Here is a 13,115-nt window from a genome sequence, read left to right on the forward strand (position 1 = left end):
TTTATGAGCATGTCAGGGGCTAGGAATCCTGTGGTAACTTGCCTCCTGATTCTCCAAAGCCTGTCCACCAACTAGAAGACTCAAGTCAGGAATGTGATGGAATACTCTCAACTTGCCTGGGTGAATGCTACGTGAACAATATTGAAGAAGCTAGACACCATCCAGGGCAAAGTAGCCTGCTTGATTGGCACCCCATCCACAAGCATTCACTCCCTCCACCACCAAAGCACAGTAGCAGCAGTGTGTACCATCTACAAGATGCACTGCAAAAATTCACTAAAGCTCCTTCAACAGCACCTTCCAAACCCACGACCGCTACCATCTAGAAGGACAAGGGCAGCAGATACATGGGAACCCCATCACCTGGGAATTCCCCTCCAAGTCACTCGCCATCCTAACTGGGAAATATATCGCTGTTCCTTCACTGTCGCTGGGTCAAAATCTGGGAACTCCCTCCCTAACAGCACGGTGGGTGTATATACATCACATAGACTGCAACAGTTCAAGAAGACAGCTCACCACCACTTTCTCAAGGGCAACTAAGGATGGGCAACACATGCTGGCCCAGCCAGTGACACACATTCTGTGAAAGAGTGAAAAAAAGGATCACATGGGAACTGGCAAAAAGCAAGAGTGGAAATGGCACACATTTCAGTTCCAGCATCGGGAATGGCGCGCCATATTTAAAATTCTGCCCATTTTTTTCTTTGTGAGCTCCCCAAGGATCTTTGCTTGGCTCACTCCCTTTCTTTATCTGCATACTACTTTCTAATGACATCAACCCAGGAACAGTATACCAGTGCATGTCTGCATCGGCTAATAATTATAACCAGAGATGAACTGACCCGTAATCCTCTGAAGCCACTCTCTCCACGCAGGCCTGGTTGGCCCTGTTGATAGAACAGAATAATCGATTAATGAAGTAGGCCTGCTTTCAGAGTTACCAGATGGTGACAGGAGAATTCAATAGCTTAGATCTTTTCAATGGGTATTCAACATTATAAAATCAGCCGATGTTCTCCAACTGCTACCCAGATATGTTCTCCTTGTAACTGAAAATATTCTGAGTAGGTGCAATGGGGTGGGACATTGAGAAGAGATCCTGGTCAAGATGCTTGTTGGAGGTGAAGGAACCAGGGGTGTATGGGTAGACAGTAAGATATGATTGACTATGGTAGTTTGATATGATTGACTATTGTACTTTCATATGATTGACCATGGCAGTTTGGTACAATTGGCTATGGTAGTTTACTATGATTGACTATTGTACTTTTATATGGTTGACTATGGTATTTTGGTATGATTGGCTACGGCTGTTTGGTACGATTGGCTATGGTAGTTGGTTATGACTGGCTATGGTAGTTTTATATGCTTGACTATTGTAGTTTGATATGATTTCATATGGTAGTGTGATATGATTTACTATCGTAGTTTGGTATGATTGACTATTGAGTTTGACATGATTGACTATGGCAGTTTCATAAGATTGACTATGTTAATTTGATATGATTAAATACGATTTGCTATGATTGACTGTTGACATTTGGTATGATTGATTTTTGAAGTTTGATACCATTTACTATGGTAGTTTGATATAATTGACTATGCTAATTTGATATGATTGACAGTGGCAGCTTGATATGATTGAATGTGGCAGCTTGATATGATTGACTGTGGTAGTTTAATATGATTGACTGTGGTAGTTTGGTATGACTGACTATAATAGTTTGATACGATTGATTATGGTAGTTTGATATGTTTGACTATGGCAGTTTGACATGATTGGCTGTGATAGTTTGATATGACTGACTATAATAGTTTGATACGATTAACTATGGTAGTTTGGTATGACTGACTATGATAGCTTGATATGACTGACTATGATAGTTTGATACGATTGACTGTGGTAGTATGATATGATTGACTGTGGTAGTTTGATATGTTTGACTGTGGCCGTTTAATATGATTGACTGTGGTAGTTTGATATGATTGACTATGGTAGTTTGATATGATTGACTATGGTAGTTTGATATGATTGACTATGGTAGTTTGATATGATTGACTATGGTAGTTTGATATGATTGACTATGGTAGTTTGATATGATTGACTATGATAGTTTGATATGATTGACTATGATAGTTTGATATGATTGACTATGGTAGTTTGATATGATTGACTATGGCTGTTTGGTACGATTGGCAATGGTAGTTGGGTATGCTTGGCTATGGTAGTTTGATATGATTGACTATTGTACTTTCATATGGTTGGCTACGGTATTTTGGTATGATTGGCTATGGCAGTTTGATGTGCTTGACTATGGTAGTTTGATATTTTTGAATATAGTAGTTTGAGATGATTGCGGTTGTTCAGTATGATTGACCATGGTAGTTTGTCATGATTGATTATATGAATGACTGTGGAAGATTGGTATGATTGACTATAGCAATTTGGATATGATTGACTATGATAGTTGATATTATTGTCTATGGTAGTTTGATATAATTGAATATGGTAGTTTGGAATGATTGACTATTGAAGTTTGATATGATTGACTATTCAGGTTTGATACGATTATCCATGGAAATTTGATATATTTGACCATGGAAGTTTGGTATGACTGACTATGGTAGTTTGATATGCTTGACTATGGAATTTTGATATGATTGACTATGGTAGTTCGATATAATTGACTATGTTCGTTTGACAAGATTGAATAAGATAGTTTGATATGATTGACTATTGTCATTCGGTATGATTGAGTATTGAAGTTTGGAATGATTGAATATGGCATTTGATATGAAAGACTGTGGCAGTTTAGTATGATTGACTAGGGTGGCTAGATATGATTGACTATGGCAGTTTGACACGATTGACTACACTAGTTTGATACGATTGACCGTGGTAATTTGACTGATTCACTGTGGTAGTTTGATATGATTGACTATGGAAGTTTGATATGATTGACTGTGGAAGTTTGATATGATTGACTGTGGAAGTTTGATATGATTGACTATCGTAACCTGATATGATTCACTGTGGTAATTTGGTATGATAGATTATGAAGTATGATGTTTGGTATGACTGACCTTGGTAAATTTGTATGATTGACTATGGTAGTTTGGTATGATTATCAATTATCATGGTCAATGGCAGTTTGGTGAGGGTAAATTGAGGCTTGGCAGAAAGGCCAAGAAAGTGCCAAATTGTCACCTCTCTTGGTTTTATCTTCAGTCAAAGCAAGACTGACAATTGAATCAGCCACAATAAAGTTATGGCTGTGAAGGGCCTTATATGGGAGCGAATAAATACTGGACAGAAAACAGTAGAGATGGGCAGTGTTTGAGCCAAATGGATAGGTAAGGAGCAAGTAGGAGGTGAGGTAGTTGTATTAATTGAAAATTAAAAGGGGACATAGTTAACATTAGGATAGAAACAGGATCTAAATGGATCAAGATAAAGATTAATCATGCTGATTGCGTAGTCAACAGACCATTGAATAACTGAACGGAAGTGGAGGAGGAAACATGCAAACAAATCTACAAAATGAGTAAATGACATAGATTAATAATCCTGAGAGTTTTGAACTATCCACAAATAAACTGACAATAGAGACAGGGAAAGGGTTTAGGGAATGGAGGTTTTACAGTGTGTTCAGGGTTCATTTCTTAGCCAATACACAAGACACTCAACAAGAGAAGAATTGCAAAAATACCTGGAAAAACTCAGCAGGTCTGGCAGCATCTGCGGATAGGAGCACAGTTAACGTTTTGAGTCCGAATGACCCTTCAAGTGTTGAAGGGTCATTTGGACTCGAAACATTAACTGTGCTCCCATTCGCAGATGCTGCCAGACCTGCTGAGTTTTTCCAGGCATTTTTGTTTTTGTTTTGGATTTCTAGCATCCACAGTTTTTTGCTTTTATTATAAGAGAAGAATTGCTGCTGGACCCTGTAATAGGAAAATAACCTGAGAAGCTAAGATAAGAAAACACAGGGAACAAATGGACAATAGTAATCTCAATATAGTTTAAAAGGTTTAAAATAATGATTGAGAAAGACATATGCAGAACAAAAACAAAATAAGGATTGGAAAAAAAATATTAATTTTGAGGGGAATGCAACCAGGGAATGTTCTAACCCTCACCAATAACAACACAACTTAATTGTACATTCTCTTTACCACTACAAAGTACAAAGTGACCACAAGACGACACCTTCTTTTCTAATGCCATGCTTTTCTTTGTGCCCTTCTTTATTCCATTTTTGTGCCTCTCCTAACTGCAGACTGATGGTCAGTATCACCAGAGGTGATTGGCTATGCCTGTGCTCATGGGATGCAGGTGTTCCTCCTCTCAGGGCTGCTTGTCCCTAGGATGGAGCTACTGCTGGGCCTATCTCTGAGGCGTATTCCTGGGCAGCCTGGTGTCACCTCCTACATGTCCCTGGTTTGGTGCTCTGAAAGGGAAGGCTAGAGGCTAGGCAGGTGCTGCTGTCCTGAGGGATCAGGCAAGTGAACTCCGGCTATCACCATCTTACTGGGCCATGAATGTGTGTTCATACTGATCAGTGGGATGTCTTGTCTAATGGCAGCTATCAGATTTTAAAAATGATATACCTCTGGTGTTATTGAAGAGGGGTCACATTTTCCAAACTCTAACCCTTTGTCAGAATTAATGTTTCCTCAGAATCTTAGAAAATTATACTCAGTGAGAAGTGGGGAAATGGGAAAAGGGAATAGAGAGAGGGAGCCTTTTAGTGTGAAGATAATTTACAGTGAAGATGATTCTATCCTTAACTGAGACAGAGTCATCTCGCTAACCCTGTAGTCTTCTACTCAGGGATTCATGTAAATGTCACTTTAATAATTGATGGATATCCTACTTAAAATATTTTACTGTAACAATAATTAAATTTAAAATCTGGATTCTCTACCAGAAATAAGATTGTATTTTCTCTCTTTTCCTAGAACCTATTTAATGTTGCAATTGACTGTTTTCACCTGACTAAATTCTTGAATAAACATCGATATAGTTTAGAATTTATATTGTATCACACAGCCTTCTGTACCACCAACTCATGAACCTGACTCCATACCCTCTTTGGTGGGAGTGTACATTACTGAGGTGTAGCTCCTAGACTCTAATAATATCTGGGATATTATAATCTGTCTGAAACAAAAGATTATCTGGAGGATGGTATACTCTTGGGACACCTCTTTCTTTTGTGGAGAGATGGATCAGTGCTTTAGGCCCATTTAGCGTCTTTCAGATCTGTCTTTCTCAACTTAAAGTTGAGAGGAATCATCTGATCTATGATTGTCCCACAAAGAAATTGGATTATAATCTACCATATGACCTCATGTGGATTATTTTATGCCTAAAGCTGTATACGTTAGGGCATATTGACTTGGATACTGATAGCACACAACATAGGGTTACATTTCCATCGCTAGCTAATTTTACTCAAAGAATTAAATGTGGTCATTTGTGTTTACTTGTTTTTACTGAAATTAGTGAACACTTCAAAAGTATTTCATTGACTGTAAAGTTTTGAGATGTCCAGTGGCCGTAAAAGACACCAATTGAAGTCTTTCTTTTTTGTTAACAATGGAAAGTATCACAATCGAAGAAACATTTCTCTGGTCACTAGCAGTAGTAGAATCCAACAATAATTCATAAAGAAATGCATCCTTCCCCTCAGCATTTGATCATTTTCTGGGGGATACAGAAAGTGAATTATTCCCTATCCAAAATAAGTGTTTATTTTTGCTGGAGCAGAACCAATTCTCAGGTAATTAGAAGTTGCACCTACTCTGTCACCTGGATCCCCTTTCGGACCAGGCAGTCCGGAGCTCCCTGGGCTGCCCTGAAATTAAAAACAACACAAAATCTTATAAATTGGATTATTTATGTTGAGTAATCAGCAAGTACATTTAACGATGATAGTTCTCAAATCGAAGGTCAGCTTCTTCCATATTGTCCAGGCCTTAGACTGTAAAACCCCATGCTTGCTGACTTAGTAATATTCATCAACATATGAACATACGAATTAGGAGCAGGAGTAGGCCACTCGACTCTTCGAACCTGCTCCGCCGTTCAATAAGGTCATGGCTGACCTGGTTGTAACCTCAACTCTAAATTCCCACCTACCCTTGATAAGCAAGGTAAAGGTTATCAAGAATCTATCTAGCACTGCCTTAAAAATGTTCAAAAACTCTACTTTTTAAAAAATTCATTCAAGGGATGTGGGTATTGCTGGCTATGTCAGCAATTATTGCCCACCCCTAAAGGCTTCCACAGCCTTTTGAGGAAGAGAGTTCCAAAGACTCACCACAGTTAGAGAGAAAAATAAATTCTCTTCATCTCTGTCCTAAGTGGGTCCCTTATTTTTAAACAGTGACCCCTAGTTCTAGATTCTCCCACAAGACGAAACATCCTTTCCACATCCACCCTGTCAAGACCCCTCAGGATCTTATATGTTTCAATCAAGTTGCCTCTTATTCTGCTAAACTCCAGCGAATACAAGCCTATCCTGTCTAACCCTTCCTTGTAAGACAACCCACCCATTCCAGGTATTAGTCCAGTAAACCTTCTCTGAATTGCTTCCAATGCATTTACATCCTTTCTTAAATAAGAAGACTAATACTGTACACAATACTCCAAATGTGGTCTCACCAATGCCCTGTTTAACTGAAGCATAACCTCCCTACTTTTGTATTCAATTCCCCTCACAATAAATGATAATATTCTATTAGCTTTCCTAATTACCTGCTGTACCTGCATACTAACCTTTTGTGATTCATGCACTAGGACACCCAGATCCCTCTGCACCTCAAAGCTCTGCAATCTCTCACCATTTAGATAATATGCTTCCTTTTTATTCTTCCTGTCAAAATGGACAAATTCACAGTTTCCCACATTATACTCCATTTTTCAGATCTTTGCACACTCACTTAACCTATCTATATTCCTTTGTAGCCTCCGTATGTCCTCTTCACAGCTTACTTTCCTACCTATCTTTGTATCATCAGCAAATTTAGCAACCATACCATAAATTCAGTCCCTTCATTCAAGTCATTTATACAAATACTAAAAAGTTGAGGCCCCAGTACTGATCCCTGTGGCACACCACTCATTACATCCCGCCAAGCAGAAAAAGTTCCATCAATGGCTACTCTCTGCTTCCTGTTAGCTAGCCAATCTTCTGTCCATACCAATATGTTACCCCCTACACCATTAACTTTTATTTTCAGCAATAACCTTTGATGTGGCACCTTATCAAATGCCTTCTGGAAATCTAGGTACAGTACATCCACCGGTTCCCCTTTATCCACAGCATTTGTGACTCCCTCGAAGAACTCCAATAAATTGATTAAACATGATTTGCCTTTCACAAAATTATGTTGACTCTGCCTGATTACCTTGAATTGTTCTAAGTGCTTTGCTATATCATCTTTAGTAATAGCTTCTAACATTTTCCCTATGACAGATTTTAAGCTAACTGGCCTGAAGTTTCCTGCTTTCTGTCTCCCTCCCTTTTTGAATGAAGAAGTTACATTCACTATTTTCCAATCTTATGGAACCTTCCCCGAATCTAGGGAATTTGTAAAATTAAAACCAACACTTCAACTATTTCACTAGCCACTATTTTTAAGACCCTAGGATGAAGTCCATCAGGACCCAGGAACTTGTCAACCTGCAGTTCCAACAATTTGCTTAGTATCACTTCCCTGGTGAATGTAATTTTTTTCAGTTCTTCCTTACCTTCCAATTCCTGATTTGCAGCTATTTCTGGGATGTTACTTACATAAGACTGATGCAAAATACCAATTCATTTCATCTGTCATCTCCTTATTCCATTATTAATTCCCCAAACTGACTTTCTACAGAACAATGCTCACTTTGTTGACCTTTTTCTCTTTTAAATATCTATAGAAAGTCTTACTATCTGTTATTATATTTCTAGCTAGCTTTCTGTCATACTCTAATGTTTGCTTCCTTATTAATCTTTTAGTCATTCTTTTCTGTTTTTCATACTCTGTCCATTCTTCTGATCTGCCACTCATCTTTGTGCAATTGTATGCCTTTTCTTAATGTTTGATACTATATTTAACTTTTTTAGTTAACCACGGATGATAGGTCCTCCCCTTGGAATTTTTCTTTCTTGGAATGTTTCTATTCTGTGTATCCTGAAATATCCCCTTAAATGTCTGCCACTGCACCTCTATTGACCTATCCCTTAACCTAAATCGCCAGTTCACTTTGGTTAGCTCTGCTTTCATGCCCTCATAATTGCCCTTATTCAAGTTAAAAATACTAGTTTAAAACCCACTCTTCTCTCCCTCAAATTGAATGTAAAATTCAATCATATCATGATCACTGCTACCTAGGGGTGGCTTTCTCTATGAGGTTATTAATTAATTCTATCTCATTGCACAATACCAACTCGAGCATAGCCTGCTCTCTGGTTGGCTCCAGAACATGCTGTTCATTGAAACTATCCCAAAAACATTCTGTGAAGTCCACATCTAGACTATTTTTGCCCACCTGATTTTTCAGTTTATATGAAGATTAAAATCTCCCATGATTATTGCTGTGCCTTTCTGACAAGCTCCCATTATTTCTTCATTTATACTCTGTCCTACCATGTGGTTACTATTAGGGGGCCGTACACCACTCCCACAATTGACTTCTTGCCTTTATCATTCCTACCTATCATCTCTACCAAACCACTTATATATCCTGGTCTCCTGAACTTAGGTCATCCCTCTCTGATGTGCTAATATCATCTTTAATTAACAGAGCCACCCCTCCACCTTTTCTGACCTTCCTGTCCTTCCTAAATGTCACGTACCCTTCAGTATTCATTCTGCAGCCATGTCTCTGTAATAGCTATCAGATCATACTCATTTATCTCTATTTGCACTATCAGTTCATCTGCTTTGTTTCGAATGCTGCGTGCGTTTAGATACAGACGCTTTAGATTTGTCCTTTTATTATTTTTGTAATCTCCAGCCTTATCTGCTGATTTACTCTTAGATTTGTACTCTTTGTTCCTCCCATCATGGTCTGTTAATCATTTCCCACATTAATACCTTTCTCTCTTGCCTTGTCTCTACTCCTTGATATACCACATCTTCCCAAATTTGATCCCTTGCCACCACTATTTCATTTAAAACCCTCTCTATTTCCCTAGTTATGCCAGAACACTTTTGGTCCCAGCATGGTTCAAGTGTAGACGATCCCAATGATACAGCCCCCATTTTTCCAAAAACTGGTGCCAGTGCCCCTTGAACTGGAACCCACTTCTCCCACACCAGTCTTTGTGCCACACATTCATCTTTCTAATCCTATTTGTCCTATCCAGAGATTATTACCATTGAGGTTCTGCTTCTTAATTTGGTGCCTCGCTCCTCATACTGACTATGCAGAACTTCTTTCCTTGTCCCACAAAGGTACACGAGTTGTTCAATGATGAGAAGCCAGTGAATCAGGGCCTACTTGGCTGTGTTCCAATTGCCTCAGGACTGGTGTCAGCTGCTGCATGTCCCTTGTTCATACAACCAAACAAATTCTGTCAACTGTGACTGCAGAGAGGCATCTCAAATGATGAAACATCTCCTAGAATGCCCTCTACTACCACAGCCATGCAGCCCTGAAGATCTTTAACTCTCAAGCCAAAGCCTGTGTGGAACAATGGTGAGGCTTCTCTAGCGTACGTATGGTAACAAGGCAAGAAGATGATGAAGAAGTCACCCACTACCGGATTTTAAAAGAAGTCATTAATAGTCAAACATCTTGTAAAAAAACGAAACCAAGCTAGGCCAGAATATTTGGGCAACAAATCCTTGTGGAGGGTCCAGTATGGGATTTATTTCATGATCTTGGTAGTCTGATGATATTATCAATAAACATTAACTGTGTGCTCTCATGTTCTGTTACGGTCGTGTCAAAAAAACATTTGTTACATTGGCTTTAATCTGTTAACTATCAGGTCATCTCAACTGATAACACGCCTGCTCTGCGTCAGTATACTGTGGGCTCAAGTCTTGCTATATGTTGAAGCTGCAGGCCAATACTCAATATGGAGAGAGACACCTTCTTTCAAATCAGACATTAAACCAAAGGCCCATCTGCCCAAGGCCCATGTGGTGTCAATGATCCCATGGCACTATTTGAAGTGGGGATGTTTTCCTTTTAGTTTTGGACAACACTCTTCTCTCAACCAAATATATTAATTGGCCATTCATCTCATTTGTGACTTGTATCACCTGAGCAGTGTGGATTGAATGCTGTGGGAACATAGGAACAGGAGGAGGCCACTTAGCCCCTCGAGCCTGTTCTGCCATTTAATCTGATCTGCGACCTAACTCCATCTACTTGCTTTTGACTCATATCCCTTATTATCATTTATTCACAAAAATCTATCCAACTCAGATTTAAAATTCACTTTAATATTTTGAAAACTTCAATCAAATGACCCCTTAACCTCCTAAATTCCAGTGAATACAAGCCTAGCTTGTGTAATCTCTCCGTGTAATTAAACCCTAGGAATCCAGATGTCATTCTGGTAAATCTACTTTCAGGCTAACATATCCTTCATAAGGTGTGTTGCTCAGAACACGTTTACTAAAAGTCACTGTACTGCAAGGAGAAATGCATGAAAAGTGTTTTGCGACATACAGAGCTTGTGATAAACCACTGTGTGAATGAAGGTACTTTTTTCAGAATATACTTCCATAACATTTTGTAACAAATCCTTCATGACCTCAGATGTTTGGTCGGTGATAAGTCAGAAAGAACTTTAATTTGTAAAGTAGGGGATCCCAGAACATTTCACATTCAGTAAATTATTTTTGACATTCAGTCAGTGCCTGTCTGCTAAGAGGAAGAGAAGAAAAAAAGAAAAGGAAGGAAATAGATAAATAAATATTGGCCAGGACCCAAGGATACTTTCTCTGATCCTCTTCAAAATAAGGCCATAGGATCACATTGACCTGAGAGGGCTCCTCTGACACTGCCTCAACACTGCACCGGAGTGTCGGACATGAGAGGGCTCCTCTGACACTGCCTCAACACTGCACCGGAGTCTCAGACCTGAGAGGGCTCCTCTGACACTGCCTCAACACTGCACCGGCGTGTCGGACCTGAGAGGGCTCCTCTGACACTGCCTCAGCACTGCACCGGAGTGTCGGCCTTGATTTTTATGCTCAAGTCCTAGTGTGGAACTTGAACTCTGAACCTCCTGACTCAGAGGTGAGAGTGTTACCAACTGAGCCACAGCTAGTAACATCCCTTCCATAAAGTGACATGTCTAACAATGCAGTAATCCCTGAATACTGAGCTGCACTGTCTGTCTGACCATCTGCAGCAGGGATTGAAACCCTGATTTCTGATTGAAAGGAGAGAGTATCACTCACTGAACCAAGCTGACCTGAAAGTGAGATATAAATATTCTCTTCAGCCCATCCAGGGCGACCTTTCATAGAAACTTCCAATTCCCACTCAACCCAACTTGATGATCAGAGTCAAGTGTTCCTGGGGACTGACTAGGATGGATGCTCCAATCATCTCGCTGGTGCAATGGGAAGGCAGACAGACCTATTGTGTCAGATCCCCGTCCACTGTGTTGCTACAGGATTTCTTGAAGCTTCCCAAAGCTGTGTTCCCAGAGTTACTTCAGCAGTAGCTGCAGATCCAGTGGGGAATTTGAAGAGATAGGAGTGAATTTTGCCTCACCTCACCTCCACCCTGCCACCTCACGTGCCTCCTGTGGAAGGACATGTGAAGAAAACCAGCAGTAGGGACTGCACCAAGAGTGTGGTAAGCTCGTAGACATTTACAGCACAAGGAGTCCATTCAGCCCATTGTGTTCCTGTCAGCTATTCACTAGAGCAATGTGAGGGGAGTGCAAGGGAAAGCTGATAAATGAAAGAGCAGCAGGAACAAGTGTCCTTAACCATTAGTTGAATGGAAAATTTTCAGTGAACCATTGCTGAGTAGGCTTGAAGCTGTGAACAAACAGGATCTCACTCCACAATATGTCAGAGACAGCTGCAAAAACTTTTGAATAAAATAGCAGTCTCTTTGTAAGGGTTTTACACATTGCTGTGAGGGCTATTGAAATGAGCGAGTAAGGTATCAGGAAATGACTCACTTTAGGTCCAGGAGGCCCAGAAGGTCCAGGAAACCCTAGATAGACAATTAACAACAAAACATTGAATTGGTCATCATTGACATGGAGAAAGCAACAGTCTCAGAACATCTGTATTTCCTCATTTATTTACTCATTACTCTGTTAGGACTGAATTTGCTCCTTTTTTAAAATTTGGTTAATTTTCTTGTCATTATATTAACATTCAGCTTTGCACCTCAACTGCTACTTTATTCCAGAATGCTCTGCATCATTCTGACAGAAGTTTCTATTTAGCAACCATTCCACACCAGGCAACCTCAGATGGAACTATTTCAGGAATTGCCCTCAATGGTTGCTCAATGTCAGACCAGAACAGGGGCGAGTCTCCCTAACACTGAACCTCACCCAGTAATTAAACTCTTATCATTGGTCAACTGGAAGATACTTTCCTGCTGAATGAGACCAGGATGGGTGTAATTTACACACAGAGTGGACTATGTACGGATAGGGAACAGGGAGTTTAACGTGTACCTAATGAAGGAGGAATGGCTGGAATGGTCAGGGTCAGCCACAGCTGATCAGCCTCATCTTTGCCTGTCAGCTCTCTGAGAGGCATTGCAGCTTTAGCATTGCTATAGCAACACTTAAAGGGTTATTGGCAAAACTTATGGGGATGAGGCTGCTTTAAAGTTAGCATATGGGGTCAAACTTTCCAATCGGCATTAAAAGGCAGTGAATATTGAAATGGGTATTTCAGCCTTTCCTGAAGATAATGAGGATGGCATGAGAGGATTTGAGAAGCTGGTAACTGGCAGGATTGGGAGCAAACAGAGACTCAGCCCGGTTATAGAGACATGCAGTGCCCACACCCAGTAACAAAGAGTCTGCCCGGTTATTGAGACATGCAGTGCCCACACCCAATAATAGAGAGTCTGCCCGGTTATAGAGACATGCAGTGCCCACACCCAATAACAGAGACTC

At 40.0% G+C, this 13,115-nt stretch overlaps 1 protein-coding gene across 3 annotated transcripts in view; it reads right to left on the reverse strand.

The window, feature by feature from the left end:
• The window catches only part of LOC144684672 (collagen alpha-1(XXVI) chain-like), a 202,185-nt gene that overhangs the window by 15,712 nt on the left and 173,358 nt on the right, over window positions 1-13,115 (reverse strand). For 2 of the 3 annotated variants that reach the window (XM_078548762.1, XM_078548760.1), the window contains exons 9-11: window positions 12,156-12,190; window positions 5,811-5,864; window positions 846-890 (exon numbers count right to left, since the gene is read on the reverse strand). In XM_078548762.1, the coding sequence (XP_078404888.1) occupies window positions 846-890; window positions 5,811-5,864; window positions 12,156-12,190 (134 nt within the window). The remainder of the gene's footprint in view (window positions 1-845; window positions 891-5,810; window positions 5,865-12,155; window positions 12,191-13,115) is intronic. The other variant, XM_078548763.1, reaches the window with a different exon arrangement.

The sequence above is a fragment of the Cetorhinus maximus genome, chromosome 9 (assembly GCF_964194155.1).
Source record: "Cetorhinus maximus chromosome 9, sCetMax3.hap1.1, whole genome shotgun sequence".
Taxonomy (NCBI): Eukaryota; Metazoa; Chordata; class Chondrichthyes; order Lamniformes; family Cetorhinidae; genus Cetorhinus; species Cetorhinus maximus.